This window comes from Morus notabilis, unplaced genomic scaffold, assembly GCF_000414095.1.
Source record: "Morus notabilis unplaced genomic scaffold, ASM41409v2 Scaffold1688, whole genome shotgun sequence".
NCBI lineage: Eukaryota > Viridiplantae > Streptophyta > Magnoliopsida > Rosales > Moraceae > Morus > Morus notabilis.
In genome coordinates, this window is record NW_010368044.1 from 80,024 (window position 1) to 97,810 (window position 17,787).

General features: G+C 32.7%; 1 protein-coding gene across 1 annotated transcript; it reads right to left on the bottom strand.

Moving 5' to 3' along the window:
• Positions 1-2,747: 2,747 nt before the first annotated feature.
• LOC21387048 (probable LRR receptor-like serine/threonine-protein kinase RFK1) lies at positions 2,748-12,455 on the bottom strand. The gene is made up of 24 exons (XM_024176066.1): positions 12,282-12,455; positions 10,726-10,900; positions 9,924-9,995; positions 9,752-9,820; positions 9,604-9,675; positions 9,278-9,349; positions 9,077-9,148; positions 8,923-8,994; positions 8,748-8,819; positions 8,531-8,602; positions 8,359-8,430; positions 7,900-7,968; positions 7,652-7,717; positions 7,396-7,458; positions 7,255-7,302; positions 7,058-7,098; positions 6,301-6,689; positions 6,021-6,219; positions 5,411-5,557; positions 4,996-5,114; positions 4,701-4,911; positions 3,765-3,999; positions 3,493-3,643; positions 2,748-3,365 (listed from the first exon to the last, which is right to left on the bottom strand). The coding sequence occupies exons 1-24, from the start codon at positions 12,373-12,375 to the stop codon at positions 2,982-2,984; spliced, it is 3,036 nt and encodes a 1,011-aa protein (XP_024031834.1). The 5' UTR covers positions 12,376-12,455; the 3' UTR covers positions 2,748-2,981.
• Between the last annotated feature and the right edge of the window lie 5,332 nt (positions 12,456-17,787).

Below are 17,787 nucleotides of genomic sequence, written 5' to 3' on the forward strand. Positions count from 1 at the left end.
ATTAGTAATTATTATTTTTTAATGGTGCATTCTCTCTAATATTTTTTTTTCTATTGAGTGATTTTAAAATATATTTTTTCCCTTACTTTACTCTTATTAACATAATTTATTTTTTATGTGCCTGTGCTTAAACTTTTTTGTTTGTTTGTTTACTTTTGTACTATTTAATTTTTTTTTTCTTTGTAATCCTCGTTATTTTAATGGCGATAATTATAGAGATTTTTGTGTTTGGTTGTGTATTAATTAAGCTAACTAAGATCTTTATTATTAAGTAAATTAAAAATAATAATAACATAATAATTAAAATTCAACACACGCGAATTACTCCTCACGCGTGTAGCATTTGGAGCTCAACTAATTTATATATAACGATAATTTCTAGCCACCAAAATTGAATACGGAGAAATATCGTAGACACGATTTGAACACGTAGCTCTCAAAACCAACGCTCATAATTAATTAATGGGCTAGGACCGTGCAAATTAGTACATGATGATATTTACGTACGTCAAGTTGTCAACTAACCAATAATACGGTTGTGAAAATTAATGCATAAATTAATAATTTGAGAAGTCCACATAAAAAACTCGAGCAGTTTGATTTTGAAAAGTCTGTATATGTGAAGCGGACATGTTGCGTAGTCAGTTGGTGTTGAATTGCGTCTTCATTCATGCAGGAATGGAGGAGCTGTACTGTGATCGAAACTAATGTGAAGTGATCATTTTAGTCTCGTTTATTTTATTAATTTAAATTTTTATAATTAAATTTTTTTAAAAAATATTATATTTATTTTTTTATTATAATTAAAAAAAAATTTTAAAAAAAATTACATTTTAATTTAAATTAAAAATTTAAATTTATAAAATAAATGAGGACTTCGTTGGTCTTTCCGGATTTTTGGCTTAGTTTTCCTACCTTGTTTCGTGTTTTGGATCGTCTTCAAAATTTGTTGGTTAATAAAAAATATATAATAATTAATGAGATTAAATTTCAATTATGACACGTGGTTAAATTTTATATTTAGTGTGAACATATATTGGGTTGAGGGAATGTAATGCTTATTTACTCTGGGTTTCAAACATACCAACGCCCACCATGTACTTTTCAAAAAAGCAGAAACGCAGAGAAAGAATCGTGCACGTCGTTAATTTATAATTTAGTTTATTAAGAAAATTCGGTTTATTTGGACTAATAAAAACAAGGATAGGTATAAAAATTAATCTATTCAAAATGAATTATTCAGTACACTAAAGACCCGTTTAGTTCGTTGATTTGAGTTTTTAATTTGAGTTGAGATGTGATTTTATGTGAGAGCTTTTTACTGTAGTAAAAAAGTTAGATGTGATTATTTGTGAGAACTTTTTACTGTAGCAAAACTCAAATTCTAAACTCGAATCAACGAAATAAACGGGACCTAAGTGTATCACGTAATTTTATTAACGTGGTACACCCGTCTAATAAATTATTGATATTTGTATAATTTTATCCATATCAATCTACTTTAATGATCTTTTTTTTAATGTTCTTTTTCTTTTTCTTTTTTTTTTTTTAACTTTTGTTGTTTAGTTATAATTGTCATAAATACTCCACCAAATCTTCAATGTTAATTAAATTTAAATAATAATATTCTTAATTATTTATGAACATTGTTTCTACGCTTGAATTTAGGAAACCTATTACCTTAAAGTTCATTTTCTTTTAAGTTTTTTTTATTATAGAAAAAAGGAACACTGTGGACGTTTGGTTGGATGATTCAAATCATGTGATTCGAATTATTTTCGATTTACGTGAATTTTTTGTGAGAGAAAATACTGTAACAAACCATGAATCATGATTCGAATCAGGAAACGAATCCCTCCACCAAACATAATTTGGCAGAACGTGGATTGAAAAGAAAAACAAAAGGTAACCATGAGAAGCACCCTGCTCCAATAGATGAGCAACGAGTAATAGAGTGACCCATCCCTTTTTTTTTTTCAACTACGCAAAATGATACTGACGGACTTTTTTATAGAAAATATTGGATGACATTTTAATTATAGTAAAATTAACGTAAACCAGCTAATATATTAGATTTGCATTTTTCAAACTTTTTTAATATCAAATATTTTTTGCCCTTCAAAAAAATTATTTTTGATATAAATATGCGAATTGATGGTTTTAATACTAATGTACTTATCTTGTGTAATATGTTGAGCAAAATAACGTAAAATACGTTAAATACTTATCTTGGTATACCAAATAAATAAAATTAAATGATACACTCAATTTACTGAATAATTTCTCGTAAATACGTGTTTGCTGTGCTGAAAATGTTTTTGATTGCAAGTTGTCAGTTTGACAGTTCCGTGTTCTAGAAATTCATACAGCAAATTAATTCCCCGTCTAAGATGTCCAAAAAAAAAAAAAAAAAAACACGACAAATTGTGCCTGGTTCAAAATAACGGAATTATAAAATCGTTTTGCTTCAGTTCTGAACGCAATGTAAGGTTCCGCAACATTTTTCTTTCATGGATTATAAATTAATATCATGCTTTTGGTTCATTTTCATGTTTACCACGCAACGTGGTTTATTTACATTGAGGATGCTATAAATGAGTACAACAATGATACAAGGAATTCCTTTGTGTAATCGGTTTCATGTCATTTTTTTCCCTTTACCCTACAATTTCTTGATTTATAATATTGCTGAAAGTAGGACATAAGATTACAAGACACCACAGTGACAATGACAGTAACGTTGAAAAATATTTTTTGAATAAGTACTCGAGCCCCTACTTTCATCGTACTAATTATGTTCAAGAAGTATGTACAAATAATTGATCTGAAATATAAGGCAAAGGCAAACAAAAACTCTTCTTACAAGTCACATTCTACTCTCCTACTACAACAACAAAAGTGGGAAAATAATAATAATAATAATAATAATAAATAATTATAGTACAGAATTAAGTAACCCGGGGTGACAATAAGGACAGCTCTCAGGGTGGTGAAGAAGACGTGGACTGTGTGTTTATTTCATACAAACCAGGAAAGGAAGAGGAGAATGTATGAGCGGCAGTCGAATTCCGGGTCTGGCTTCCACTAAAACTCTGATCTTTCCTCTGCTTGTGGAGGTCTTTCATGGCCTTGAATCTCAAATCTCCAGCACTGCCGATATTTTGTTCCGGGATCACCTCTGGAACAGCCGTTCTTTCTTCGAGCATGCTTACCACTTCGGACATTGTTGGCCGAAGAGAAGCGGACAAGCTTGTGCAGAGAAGTGCGACTTTAATCATGATTTCTGCTTGTTTTTTGTCTACCTCAGTGCCTAAGTTCTCGTCAACCAGTTCCATAAAGTTTCCAGATTGTTGTAAATGGCAGGCCTGCAATATTAACTTATTTTCTCAATATCAACCGTAGGAGTTACATTGTTTGTCATGCAATAATTTCTTCCTCAATAACTATTTGACAATGAAAATGATATGCAGGGATATGAAGTTGATCAAGTACCCAGTCTAGAAGACAAACGTAATCATCGCTCGGCATATAGTTGTTATTGTTCTTGCCACTGACAATCTCCAAGGTCACAACTCCAAAACTGTAAACATCTGCTTTGTAGGTGAGGTGACCCCATAGCGCATATTCCGGCGCCATATATCCTCTGCAAATCACGAGTCAAGTTTCATGAGATCTTAATTTTGCCAAAAATTTGGGATTGGTTCTAAATGTGAAGCCATCTTATATAAATATGGCAATGGAGATAAAAAGGCATGAAAACTAACATGGTCCCAGCAATTCGGGTGCTGATGTGAGTCTTCTCCTCTTCATCAAGCCTCGCCAACCCGAAATCAGATATTTTAGGATTTAAGTCAGCATCCAGCAGCACGTTAGTAGCTTTTATGTCTCTGTGAACAATTTTTAGTCTGGATTCTTCATGAAGAAAAGCTAGACCTCTTGCTATTCCGATACAAATCTTGTGCCTTGTTGGCCAATCCAATCGAAGCTGATTTCCTCGACCTATGAATGATGCAATAAGTACAATCTTAAAGGACCCAATTACTGAAAGAGTAGAAATAACCCAAATCCTCTAACACAACTCAAAATCTTGTTCTTATCTTGTCATAGAACATGACTAACTCCAGGGTTAATTTCAAATTTGGTACCTGAATTATAACTGTTGTCTCAATTTGCACGCTAGTACGCTACAACTTAAAATGCCACAAAACTGTCCCCGGAGCTTATGATAGTTATAATTTTGCTAATTTCGGCACTGTGGCGTCAATTTTTTAACAAAGTTAATCGTATGTCATCACGTGACTAGTTTATAAAGGGCAATAACTAAATTTAAACAAAATAACTTAAGAGATTTTGAGAAATTAGGAGAAAAAATCACAAATTCTTCAACACCCTAACCCTAAGTGTCGCTTCTTCCTTCGCTCGCAACAACTGCTTCGCACACCCCCTCCTATTGCCTTTCACCAACGACTCACATGACCCCACACGCACTTAAAACCGTTAGAAAAATGTAGTTTTATTGACAGAAGTACCAAAGTTTCAATTTACGATAAGTTAAGAGGGCAGTTTTGTACCATTTGAAATTGTATGAGACAAAGTGAGACAATCCCTACTCTTTGAAGGCCAAATTTGAAATGAACCTGAACTCTATTTGAATTGAGTTTCAAAATTTTATGTGGTCTAGTACAGGCCATCAAACTCACCAAATAAAGCACGTGCAAGGCTATTATTTTCCATGTACTCATAAACTAGCATCAACTGATCTGCTTCAATGCAACATCCATGAAGTTTCACAAGATTAGGATGCTGCACACAAGAGATCATGCCTATCTCGTTCAAGAATTCACGGTTTCCCTGCCTTGATTGAGATGAGAGCTGCTTAACTGCAATAGCCGTCCCATCAGGTAGTTGACCCTGCACTCCAACCCATGATCAGAATTAGATATCCGAAATGAATTGAGGAAAGTATAAAAAGACAAATGTTTCACAAAAAATTACCTTGTACACAGGCCCAAAACCACCCTCTCCAATCTTATTGTCATAGTCAAAGTCATCAGTGGCAGCTTTTATTTGTTTTAAGGTAAAAGTTCCTGTCTGCATTTCTAGCCCTTTAAAATCTGTCCAAGGTGGCACAAAGGAAGAACTAAATCAAGGATCTCGTTAGAATTCTTTTTAACTTATTGCTTTACAGTGCTCATATGCCACACAAATTTATCAGCATGATGATCTCACCCCAAAAGGGCTATCCAATCAATATGCAGACGAAATATTCACTCTTAGTTTTAAATTTATGCGTGTTCAGTTCTTGAAATTTAGATTGTGGAACAAATAATTAAAGATCAATAAACCATGCATGAATTTAAGCAATCATTGGGGATCAATTAGTTGGAATAACATTTTTATGTAACTGCACCTTGTTTTCTCGTGTTTATTCCTTTGAAGCAGCCTTTCCAGCAAAGAATTCCTAGGATGAGAAAGAACGGGCAGAGTGATCCTACTACAACGCCGATGATTATATGACTTGTTTCCTTCTTTCCACCATTTGAGCATTTCTTGGACTCTGCCAAAAGCGCAAATTAAACAGGTCAAGCATACAAGAGCAAGAGCATAGGCTAAATATGGCCGATCACAGTTTCATTTGATAACCTCTCAATCCCCTATCACACCCTTTACCATAATAACCAACACCTACTTAATAGTTACGACCAGATGACAAGACTTAAACGTGTGAAACATAGGAAGATATGCTAATATCTATAGTATATGACTAAAAAGAAAAAGAAAAAAAAAAGACTGCTCACAAAGTGTAATCATCTGCTGGGACACAGCAAAAAGACTTGCTGTTCTTTTGATCTGGGTATTATCATGTTACATGCTGTGCAGCCAATAGTTGGTCAATTAATTAACAAGAAAATACTATTGTCGGCGTTAAATTTATAGACCTTTATGTTAAAAGCACATCCATAGAAGTTAGAACTTGTAATGTGGGATTAGGAAGAATCATATCCATAAGAATGACTCACCGGAAATCACAGAAACGGCTGATATAAGAGGCCCATACACTCCTCTTGTAGGAATCCTCGTTGTACCTTTGCCGGTAAATAATAATCTGATCTCCAATGCATTATTTGTCACAGTGACGTTATGCAATTTTAGTACTAGTGCCTTTTGTGCCATTCCGGCCTCATCTTCAATGTTAAAATCCTCGCGCACTAATCTTTCCTGCAACAATTGTTGCTCCGTGTTCAGATTACACAAAATTTGAACCTGAAATGTCTATAATTTCAAGATTATGTTATGCACCTGAAGATAGATATCAAAAAAGCGCCTCCCAAGACTCTTATATGTTTGATCATTTGTAAACTGTATCTCTGCAAAGTGGAGGTTCACTGAATAATTTCCATTTTCTAAGCAACGGTGAAAATAAGTGAGTGAAATTGGAGATATCCGCGCCGTTCTATATAAATCAGAGAGATTCGATGACGTTAGAGTAGCAACATAGCGTGTATTTTGGTAATCATTATCATCCATGAAGTCTCCAGTACTACTGAATCCCCAATAACTCCCTTGATTTAGAAAATATTTTGCGGTGCCACCTTCAACTTCTCCATCTCCTTCATAGACAACTTCTTTGTTGTTTTCCTTGATGGAAGAAGCCACTCCGCCACTATTAACATGCCAACAAGTTGAATCTGCCTTAAAAGAAATACAACGAGATTACATAAGGAAGAAACCTTGAGTAATATACCAATGACCATGCAACATTTTGACTAATAAGTAAATAGACCCCAAACTTTTTGCAGTTTACATTTCTTCAATTGCAAAATATTCTCTGAAGCAAAGGTCAGAATGCTTCAAGCAGTATTTATTGAACTAACCAAAACCATTGAAATGCATTTTCTCGTATATGAATGTCCTCTCAGTTTTTCATGAAAGTTTAAAAAAAATAATAATAATAAATATAACTATAAAAAAAAAAAAATCAAGAATACTTCCAATGAGACTTTGAAAGTATGCATCATAAGACTGTAATGTTATGAACATGTAAGCATTTCCTTACATCGTGGGCATTCAAGATCCTTCAAGCATGGAAGAGCTCTTCTGAGATAGTGAAAAAGAAAAATCTATTAGTCTCAAAATATATACCAAGCACTTGTTGAAAATTGACCCCATTGAGCCTCAGCATCCTTGGAGGAACCTTGGAAACAATGAGACCATAAAAGAAACTCACAAAAATTAAGAGAAAGAGCATCTTACAAGTTATCTTCTGTCGAAGAGCTATGATACAAATTGAGGTTTAGATTCCTAAGTAAGACATGAAATGACGATTAGTTCAAAACCCATATGCAGATTCATCTTCAAATACAACAAATGATTGTATCAAAATAAAATACTGACATGCTACCCTGACAAGTACGTTGCTCAGGTCCCTGCCATGTGAAGTTATTGTATGAAAGGTCGCTGTATGGAACCATACATGTTAAATGTTATCTATTAGAACAGGAAAAAAAAATGATATAGTAGCATAACGCATATTAATTCAATATTGGCCAGAAAAATGATGTCGGTGGGAATAAAAGGTAACGCATATATACTTAAAGCAAAAGAATAATAATTTGAAATACATCAAAAGAAATATAGACAAGAAACATACATACTGGTTCCATCCCTCAAGAGTGAATCAGGAATGTTTCCACTTAGCATATTGCCGGTCAAAAAGCTAACAAAAAGCAACACCTAATTGTAGTTAGATTCTAGAAAATCTGAAGTAGAAGACAAAACACTAAACAAATGAAGCACAAAACGCAAGGTATAAATGCAAGCAATAAACTTGAGTGGATGCATGAATAGTTTGTAATGCCAAATCATATTTATTATGCGATCAGAAAACATGGCACTTACAGGAATTGCATACGCTCCAAGTCTGATGTCTCAGGAATTTCACCAACTAACTTGTTATAACTGAAATCCCTGTTAATGACAGATCCAAATTGCATAGAATTAAAATCTTCCTAATTTAAAGATTATACTCGGTAATATATCATTCAATTTGCATGTTGAAGACAGTTTTACTCTGGAAAAGAAACTTTGTAATAACATGAACTACATCATCTAACATCTTCTAAACCCAACAAGAAGCAAAACAGAATAATAAGAGAGTAAAACAACAGGGATAAACAATAGCAACATCATTCTCGTACAGGCTCATTAAAACTTCAATAGTTTGAACAACATGCTTTAATGAGACTATAAGGAGAGCCAAAAAGATAAGGAGCTTGCATGGTGTTATACGTATATATCCATGACGTATAAATTAAAATCTGGAAAAATTGCGCGCATCAGATCTTAGATTTTACTCACACTGTATCCTGATTCTTCATTGTCCAGAAGTATGATGGGATCTCTCCAGAAATGTTGCAGTTCCTCAAGACCCTAAAGTTTACAACTAAATTGCATTATATAAACCACAAATGAATGTGGATGGCATAAAATCACTCTTCTTGATATTTGATTATATGAACCCTGAACATACAATCTTGTCAAGCTTCCCATGCTTCTTATCATCGGAAAGTTCTGCCCTGGAGAACGCATATCGCTAATCCGCCTACATTCAAAGATAGAATATGACCCCATAAGAGGAAAAGGGAAACACTAGATTTGACAAACAGATAAAAAGAATGTATAAAGCTTGTAACTGAAATGAATAAATTTTTTTAGAAAAATAATTAAAAAAAATATGTTTTACTCACAAATCTTCCAACTTGGTCAACTGAGATATATTTAACGGGAGGGGTCCCTCAAGTCCACTTGCTTCCATGTTTCTGCAACATTGAACACCACCAAAAGAATTAAGCATAAATATAAATAACTTAAAACAAATATACTTCACTAGAAAAATGTTGGAAAAGAAACTAAAGATCTTACAATCTTTGCAGTTGTTTCCAATTCTGTACAAAATCAGGTATGCTTCCGCTGAAGTTATTATCACTCATCCTCCTGCATTGGACAACAAATGCACATACTAGATAAGTGTACTAACCAGAGGCCTTAAAGGTGCTGAGATATGATAAGTACTAACAAATCTGTCAGATTTTCTAGATCAGCAAATGTCGTTGGCAAGTTTCCAGTGAACTGATTCGAGGATAGCAACCTGCGATTAAAATACCAAAGCCACTGAATAACATTCATTTTATCCTTTAGAATATGTTGACTGTTGACTGTATAAAAAAATAAAAAATAAAAAGAGGAAGAAGAAGTTGAAAGGAGAAAATTTTCATACAAACTTTGCAGGTTGGGCAATCTCCCTAGCTCAGGAGGAATAGTTCCAGAGAATTGGTTTGCATCCAGACATCTGATTGATTATTTACAGGAAAAAATTATCAAAGTGACAAATGATACGATTATGGAACATGGAAATGAAAATTTCTCGATCAGCAGATGGAAAAATGTCAGCATTTCACAGATCATTTAAGAGAGAGAGAGAGAGAGAGAGAGAGAGAGAACAAGCTAGTTTTATGACTCACAATGACCTCAATCAACATTACAACTAATTTCCATAGGTTGAAAGATGCAAATAACGGAGCAAAAGGAAAGTTAAGAACTTACACGTATGTGAGGGTAGTAATATTGCTCAACTCCTTTGGAATTTCTCCGGATAAGCGGTTAACAAGGATAGAGCTGCAAATTATATTGGTTCACTTGCAATGGAACAATTAAATCAAACTATAACAGAGGAAAGGATGAAAGAGCTTACATGTTAGTCAATTTCGTCAAACCCCATTCACGTGGTATCGTACCATTCAGGTAGTTAAAACCAAAATCGCTGAGCAAAGAGGAAAAGAGAAAAGAGTACATAACTTAAAGATAAATAATAATTGAAGAAAAATAGACAACAAAAATTAAAATGCAATTCCAACTGTTCGTACATTTCTTTGAGGTAAGGAAGTTTACTCAATTGAGGTGGAAGCTTGCCAGGTAGACTATAACCCTTGAGTACTCTGTCAAAGATGGGATTTTGATACTTTTAACATTAGGAAGAGGGCAATATATTACATACTTCACAATGAATATACTCTGTATTGAAATGAATTTGTGGCGGCCTTCATTCACAATTATAGAATACTCTCATATTGTAGCAAGACTAAAACAAACTATACTCTCATTCCTAATATCTCATGACTATCACTAACGCATTTTAGAGCAAATCTATATCAAAACTAATGTATCATCATCAAAAATTGTATGAATTGACATAACTTGCACTTACTGGATGTAACACCTCAACCCCCCTTGGGGTCCACCTTGCGGGACTCTCGGCATAGTCAGGTTTTATACTCGTTACTCATACGTACTGTCCCCTCTGGGCACTTAGCAACCCTCAGGGATTTCTTCACGTCCCCCAACAGTTGAACCCAAGACCTCCCTCCTTATAAGGTTCTTCAGTCAAGTATTGGTATGAGTAACGAGTACAAGACCCGACTATGCCGGAGTCCCGCAAGGCGGACCCCGTGGGGGGTTGAGGCGTTACACTGGACATGAAACTATGCAGAGTCTGTCTAAATTTACATGAGATATGGAAAGATAACAAGAGTTCATTCATTGCACGCCAATATCTAACCAGTATAAACTGATACAGAAATTTCACGCATAGCAAAAACCTCAACAATATGTAGATTATGTATAACTCATCAATGTAATATTATGTCGTAAACAATGAAGGAACAGTACATGCTTAAAACATGACAGACGGTATTGTTCTCGAAGGTGCAATCACAACCAATGTTACCCTCAGATCCCTGGGGTGGCTCTCTTGTTAGTCCAACCGCTATAATGTCGCAAGTGGTGGCATTAAACTCCCAAAATGTTGAACCCATTGTACTAGTTATTTGAGCAAGAGCGTCAACTATTCATAATCATTAAACCAAAAAAGCTACATTAGATGACAAAGTCGTATAACATGAATAACTCAACATATAAAAGAAAATATATATAGCGAATACATCAACAACGAGAATTACTATGTGTACTAGTAAATATATGTTTGTTCATCAATTCTCTTAAAAGCTTAAACAAATAAAGAGGTGGTCCAACACTGGCAATGTATCTAAACCGCCACCTCTGACAAAGTGCAAGTCTCAGAGAAAGCAAAGGAAGCCACCTAGACTAGTGAATTATGTTGGTTTGTTATTTCTCTCAAAAGCTTAAGCTTGATAGGAAGTGGTCCAAAATCTGTTTTTATACTCTAATACTCCCAATCCCTTTGTGGGCTTGAACAATGCCCAAATTCCAAAACAAGGAAAGTGAAATGTGAATTCAAACTATAAGGAATGCAAAAAGGATGTAAATTCACACAGCCCAACGTGTAATAAGTTAGAGAGTACGATTCTGGAGGCACGAATTCCGAACCACCGGAAATTCTCCTAAAAACTTAAGCTACTAGGAAACGACCCATCATCAATAAAACTAATCAACATGATTGCCTACAATTTTGAAACCAGAAGTTACAAATCCACATAATAGGTTATTGTGAGTGTTTGAAAAGTCATACTCATCAATATTACAAAGGGCAGCCCAAACAAAAAAGAGCAGGTCATTTCCTAAGTAACAAAAATACTAGATGGGCGATTGGCCCACTTAGAGCATATTACAACTGCGTTTTGTGAAGAAGTGTAACTGCAGAATCTCAGGAACCCATTCTACACGTATTAGCATATCTTTTCTTTCTTTTTCCTTCTTTAAAGGACATCTTCTTACCAAGTGATTGATACTCAAAACCTAATAATTATGCATCCAAACGTGAATCACAAATCTGGTCTACTTTCTACTAACTTTAGAGCAAGCTGCTCTGATGTCTTATGAGATTACTTACCAATTGTGAAAAAGAATTACATTTCCACTTCAGAGTTACTAAAAGCCTAATGTGAAAACACTAAAATTGGCAATCCAAACATAATTAGAGTCCTGAGGAGAATAATATTTTCATAGTTATATATAGTTCAAATATACGCCATATGAGTACGTGTGACCACTAACTTTAAACTTGACCGACATAAATTCGGGCCAAAATAAATACACGGTATAAGCAAAATAAATTAGCCATTGATTACTTTGAACAACAACCCAAGTTCAGAGTTCTCCCACACACACACACACACACACACACACACAAAAAAAACAAGCGTTTTCTTTTCTTTACCACCGCACTATAAACGACAAAAAAAAAAAAAAAACAAGCGTTTTCTTTTCTTTACCACCGCACTATAAACGACAAAAGAAGGTCTCACCTTCATCTTGGGGAAGCTTGGACTCGCAAAATCTCAGTAACCCGAAACAGGCCATTGCAAGAATGAAGAAAACAACAAGATTGTTGGCCGCCATGGCAAAAAGATTGAAGCTTTTGAGTACAAAATGTTAGCTTTTCTGAGAGAAGCCAGAAGAAAACTGGATACCAAAGCTATAATAAAAAATATTTTAAAAAATGTACTTTCTAGTATACGGTGAATCTTCACAACAATACCCAATAGCTGGTTAGAGCTAAGCAGTTGGTTTGCAAGGTCACTGTAATTGTACACAATTTGACCTTTGAATAATAATATTCAATAAACCCAGATGCGGAAATTGTCTATTCACCTGGAACACATGCTTCTCCTTTTTATTTATTTATTATTGTTATTTTTTAATGTATTAGTGGCGATGAGTTGTCGAGTAATTTTCTATTGTATTTGGTAGTTTTTATTAGAATATGACTTGAGATTTGAGATTGGATCACATCCTTATCGCTTAATGTCGATTTGTGAATTTTTTATTTTTTTACTTGGAAAATGTTTGTCAAAGATTGAATCACATCCTGGAAAGTCGTACGATGGGTATGATTCCAAAACTTTGTTATAATTAAGCTCGTGATTAAAAAAATTGTACTTGAGACATCGCAGCTGGTCCAAATGCCTTATGTCACGACTTAGGTTGAATTTAACCTTCTTTTTCGTCATGTAAAGAAATCTACGTTCCCACGCGTAAAGAAAATAAGGGTCCGTTTAGTTCGTTGATTCAAGTTTTTAATTCGAGTTGAGATGTAATTTTATGTGAGAGTTTTTTACTCTAGCAAAAAAATTAGATGTGACTGTTTCTAAAAGCTTTTTACTGTAGCAAAACTCGAATTTTAAACTCAAATCGGTGAAATGAACGGGGCCTAACATATTAATGCCTCGTTTAAATTACCGATTTTAATTTTTAATTTTAATTTTGTTATAGATAAAAATTTTCACAAAAAGTTATATCTAATTTTTTCTGTTACAATTAAAAATTCTCCCATGAAGTTACATATCATCTCAAATTGAAAATTTAAATCGGCGAACTGAATAAAGCCTAATGTAATTTACATTAGCATGGCTTTTTTTTATCATTTTTTCCTCATAACTAAAAACTAAACGAGGTATTCTTTTTCCAAAATAAAAAAATAAAAAAAAAAACTAAACTAGGTATTCGGGATATTATCACTGAACTTACTAAGAGGTGAAAGTTCGACCCTTTTGGTCCTAGCCTAACAGTCCGAAGAGGATTTTTGAGTCGGCCTGACTTTTACCGTAAAAGGAGGAAAGAAGGCTCAGTCTGGTCCTCAAGCCTGACAGTCCAAGGTTGGGCCGACTCAATTGAACATTTTAAGGGTAATTTTAAAGAAATAATAATTCAAAGAAAATAACTTTGAGCTAGGCTGTCTCAGACTAAAAATACTTTGGAGCCTACTAGTTAAGTCATGTGTTACACACATGAAATAACTTTGTCAGTTTGATTCTATATTAAAATAGGTGACATTCTTTAAAAGCTAAGTACATTAATTGAAGTAAAGGAGAAAAAAAGTATTTAAAAAAGTCACATAAATAAAAATTAAAGTTATTCAGGTATTTTTTCTAAAAAAATATTAAATAGTGATGTATTTAAAAGGAATTATTTTAATTACGAAAAAGATAAGAAACAGATTAGTAAGAAAAAGTAAAGAAAAAAAATAAGAAATAAAAACAAAAGTGTAAAAAAGAGAAGTTAACATAAAATAAAAGAGTAAAAATGAGATATTGACATGTGGCTAAAAGAGAAACTAACTTTTTTTTTTTTTTTTTGCTCTTTTATACATGTTTAGATAAGTTCGAAACTATAATACAGATCTGAATGAAGTTTCCCTTAAAACAAAGTAATGAGACTACAATTTAATAAGACTCCCTTACAAAGTCTCAATAATGAGTATGCACATTAAATAAATAAATAAATAACTCATGTGATTGGGTGCATAAATGTGTCCATGTGTTAATTAAAGTTAGAATCATAGTAATTTTATTCTTTTTTTAATATAATAAACGTCATAGACCTCATACTATATAAATAAAAAAAATAAAAATAAAAACTCATCATATTTCTCTATGGGTAATTTTCTTACTTTTGCATTGCGATGAGAGTAAATTTATTGGGAGATAACGATAACATTCATAATTGTTTATTCTTTCCACTTGAGGACTGCATGCATAACGTAGCGCTCAATCAATATTTTTGTTTACCAATTAAGGTTAACTCACTTGGTATTTAATAGATGTATGAGTTTTTTCTAATGTGTCGAGCTCTGAATTTAAGTACTAAAGAATGTAAATAGATTAAAAAAATCCACATTCCTCTTTTATTGTTGTGAGCTAAAATTTAAATTTCCTGGGTCTAATAAAAAATGGAGACATTCTCTGATACGTTAATATATTGGTATATCAGGTTTTTTGCCTATTAAATCTGCATAAAAGCGCGTAAAAGTAAAAAAAAATATGCAAGTTCAACGGTTAAAAAAATTTAACCTACTGTTACGTTAGGCGTGCTAAAGAATCTCCCCAAAAAATTATGTAAAAAGAATATCAAGGAACAAGGTTTTTCATGATAGTGGGCCTTATTTGTTATGCCTTATATGAAGCACGATTACAAAGAATTCCCTGGGCTAATAAAAAATGGAGACATTCTCTGATACGTTAATATATTGGTATGTCAGGTTTTTTGTCTATTAAATCTGCATAAAAACGCGTAAAAAAAAAAAATATGCAGGTTCAACGGTTAAAAAAATTTAACCTACTATTACGTTAGGCGTGCTAAAGAATCTCTCCAAAAAATTATGTAAAAAGAATATCAAGGAACAAGGTTTTCCATGATAGTGGGCCTTATTTGTTATGCCTTATATGAAGCACGATTACAAATCAAATTGTGTACGGTTACTTATATGAATATCAAAGAATTTGTTTCGCCAAAATTAAAAATATAAGATCAAATTGACACCTAATAAATAGTTTAAGAACTATATGTGTTAATTATCCTATTTGTTAAGAAAAAGTATGCTGTAATAAATATTGACAACTTATCAGTACACATCACATATATATATATATATATATATTCTTTAGTCAAAAAGTATAAGCCATAAGGTTAATTAGGCGGCGACTGACACTTTTAATTGCTAATGCATGTTTTAACTTTTATCTAGACTCTATTCCGAGAACAAACATTGGTCATGTCTCATTCGGCTTTGATTGCAAAATTCTAAACGCTTTTGATTTATCTCGTGTTATGAGCAAACTATAAAATTAATTAATTTTTTTTTTCCTATTCAACGCTTGGGTGCATAAATATTTGCCCACACTTTATAGAAAGAAAAAGGTTTCCCACCGGTATTGAAGAGTATAACACACACAAATACAGATATATATATATATATGTATATGTATTTGTGTGTGTATATATATATATTATCAGATATCACATATTTGATCAATCACAAATCCAAGCCATAATTGTGTGTGAGAGAGAGAGAGATTTATCACTCAACTTCATGATCTTCAAATAAGGGTTTTTTTTTTTTTTTTTTTTTTTTTTGTTTCCTTTTGGGTAGAAAATGATTTTCAAATAAGTTGCATGAACAAACCTACGTATATGAGTACGTAACGCTATTGGATATAAGCTACATATGCTTTTGACCAATAAATATCATGAGGCTCGACTTTTCTTCTGCATTGTTTAATAGTTAAAGCGACACTTTATCTAACATTCATGCAGACAAAAGTTCAACGTTCAACGGGAACAATATATATATATATATATATGCGATAAGCAAAGTAATTAGCTATTATTATTATGTTATTTTTTGCAATTAAGTCAATTTCTCATTACTATAGTTTATAGTCATAAATGGCAGCTGAACAAAACATTGGGCAGACGTTACGTGGGGCCGGAATTAATATTATCCCATCCTTAATTTCCTACGATACATGAATTAAACTTTCGTGTGTGACCAAAAATACACACATATATAGTACTCTGACCAATAATCTTTCGGTTTTTCTCCTGTGAATCCTCTACCGTATTCTTGAATTAAATAAAAAAAATTATAATATATGTCCTTTCGTATTTACGTGTTAATATATATATATATATATATATATTGGGTGGAAGAACAATGCATGTTAATGTTACACAGTGGACAGAAAAGGGAAAACGAAAATATAACTGTAATCTATTTAAGTAACTGCACAAGAACGTCCTTAGTTTATTTCAAGTTACATAATTAATTATATAGCCACGTTCTTGTAGCATACATATACGCAATGGGAAAGTTGTTTAGAATTTTCAAATTACTTTTTTAAAGTTTGCATTTTGAATGCCCCATGCATGTGATGCGCACGCCATTGTTTTTTAAGTGTAATATTTATTCACTTCTTTTTCTTCCGCACACAGATACAGAAGAAAAAATTTATAGCCAGCCTGCGGAGCAGTGTCTGTGAGCTTTGTGATTTACTTCTTATATGTTTTGATGGTGTAATAAGTGAGAGATGAGAGTGAGAAACAAAGAGAATGATGAAAGAGGTGAAATAAAGAGAGAGATACAAAGTGCGTGTTTGAAAATGTTCGTAAAAACGGTTTTCACGTATTTCGATAAGCAAAAAATGAAAATGAAAACGAAACGATGTAATTTGTTTAGCAAATGTTTTGAAAACGAAAACAGTGAGAATGGTTTTTGTGAAAGAATTAAAAAATAGTTAAAAATTTTCACTTTTTTGTTTTATTTTTTAGTACTTATCAATAATATTATAATATATTAATTAATAAATATGATTTCATTTTTTTATTATACTCAAAACAATCTCTTAAAAAATCAATCAAATACAATTTCAGAATCGGTCCCATAATGATTCTCAAAACAATCTCATTTTTACTTTTTATTGAAAATAAAATCATTTTAAAACCAATTCTAAATGCACCCAAAGTGTAAGACCCAACAGGCAATAAAATACTCTTTGGTCAGCTTTAAACTATTCAGTAACACTCTGTTAGTACAATATATAACCAAAAATTACTATAGAAAATAAATATACACGAAAAGAAAAACGGGTACCCTAATAAGAATAGTCCAAACAAGATGTTGCACTTGTTCGTTCTAGTAAATTAAAGATGGGTATGAGAGAGTAAACTATAAGCCAAGACAACTATAGCAATTGTTTGATAGAACTAAAGGAATAAGATTGTGTTAGTTGACAAGTATATACTTGTCTTTTTATAAAGGGCAGTAGTAAATGTATATGATACCGAGAACTATGAGCACTTGGCACTAAATTAATTAATCAAAACAAAAAGGAAATATTTCTCTACTCTTGGCATCTCTCTGTTGATGTATACATTAATCTTCTCAATTTTCATGAAGGGGAATAATTTGTCACTTATTGGGTTATTAGTTAAATTTCACGTGCGTAGAGAGTAATTTGTGTGTTAAGTCTTGAT